The 953-nt window shown below is 45.9% G+C and overlaps 1 protein-coding gene across 1 annotated transcript in view; it reads left to right on the top strand.

The window, feature by feature from the left end:
- The window catches only part of EMC8 (ER membrane protein complex subunit 8), a 6,182-nt gene that overhangs the window by 4,215 nt on the left and 1,014 nt on the right, over window positions 1–953 (top strand). Inside the window, exon 3 of the mRNA XM_010132579.1 lies at window positions 769–838. Coding sequence (XP_010130881.1) covers window positions 769–838 — 70 coding nt within the window. The remainder of the gene's footprint in view (window positions 1–768; window positions 839–953) is intronic.

The following is a 953-nucleotide window of genomic DNA, read 5'->3' as shown; positions in this document are numbered from 1 at the left end:
CACAGCACATTCCGTGTAAACTCGAGCGACTCCGGGTACCTTGATCAAAGCGGTTTATTTTATTGTGTGGCAAAGGGACGCTCTGGAAATGGAAAGTGAGGCCGGTCAAGCAGAAATCTCTCTCTTCACTGGTTTTCCCCAGGGTTAGTCATTCTTTTTTCCCTGTTAACTGGCTCAGATTACCCAATACTTGATAAAGGGCCCTTCCCCTGCATCGTGGTTACACTTAAAATAAACACGAGCAGCTGGTTTAAAGTAGGATGCTCCACTCTGGTTATTTTATTAACATTTCAGTCACAAGTATGTTTTTTTAAGTCATCCTTTTGACTGCAGAGGTCTCTACCAGGGATAAAGGCATTATTTACCCTTCCCTGACGAGGGAAGTAAATCTGCTGGAGACTTTTCTAAGAAGGAGATGCAGTTTGTCTGTTCTATTTGAGGTTTGAAAGTGTGTCACAGACTTGGGTGGGTTTTTTTAAACTCACATTTAATTTCTGAAGAACACCAGCACCACGTAGAGATGCTTCAAAACACCATAAAGGTTTTAATTTACAAGGTTATCTGATTTTAGCAGAGAAGTTGGGCAGGGAGTGGGTTCAAATGCAGACCAGGGAGCAAACTGCTGACCTCTGACTTCAGTCAAGCGTAGCCTCAGCTCGCGCGCTGGTTCCTGTTTGTAAGAACATGCTGATGTTTTGATGGCTCTTTAAGCACATTTCCTTTCAGCCATGGCTCATGTACCACCGTTAACTCTTCCCTTCTGCTCAGTCCGAACCAGGTCGCGGAGAAGGTGGCCTCCAGGATCGCAGAGGGCTTTAACGACACGGCGCTCATCATGGTAAATGAGTTGGCTGCTTCCCCCCTCCTCTTTCTGTACCCTTTATGTTATGACCGTGGTGCTGGACTGGCCGTTCTCTGGGTCCGTGAACAGTGAAGTCACTCACTTTCTCTTT

This window comes from Buceros rhinoceros, unplaced genomic scaffold (genome assembly GCF_000710305.1).
Source record: "Buceros rhinoceros silvestris isolate BGI_N320 unplaced genomic scaffold, ASM71030v1 scaffold24623, whole genome shotgun sequence".
NCBI classification, from domain to species: domain Eukaryota; kingdom Metazoa; phylum Chordata; class Aves; order Bucerotiformes; family Bucerotidae; genus Buceros; species Buceros rhinoceros.
Note: the sequence above shows the minus strand (reverse complement) of the source record. Positions and strands in the feature narration are given on the sequence as shown.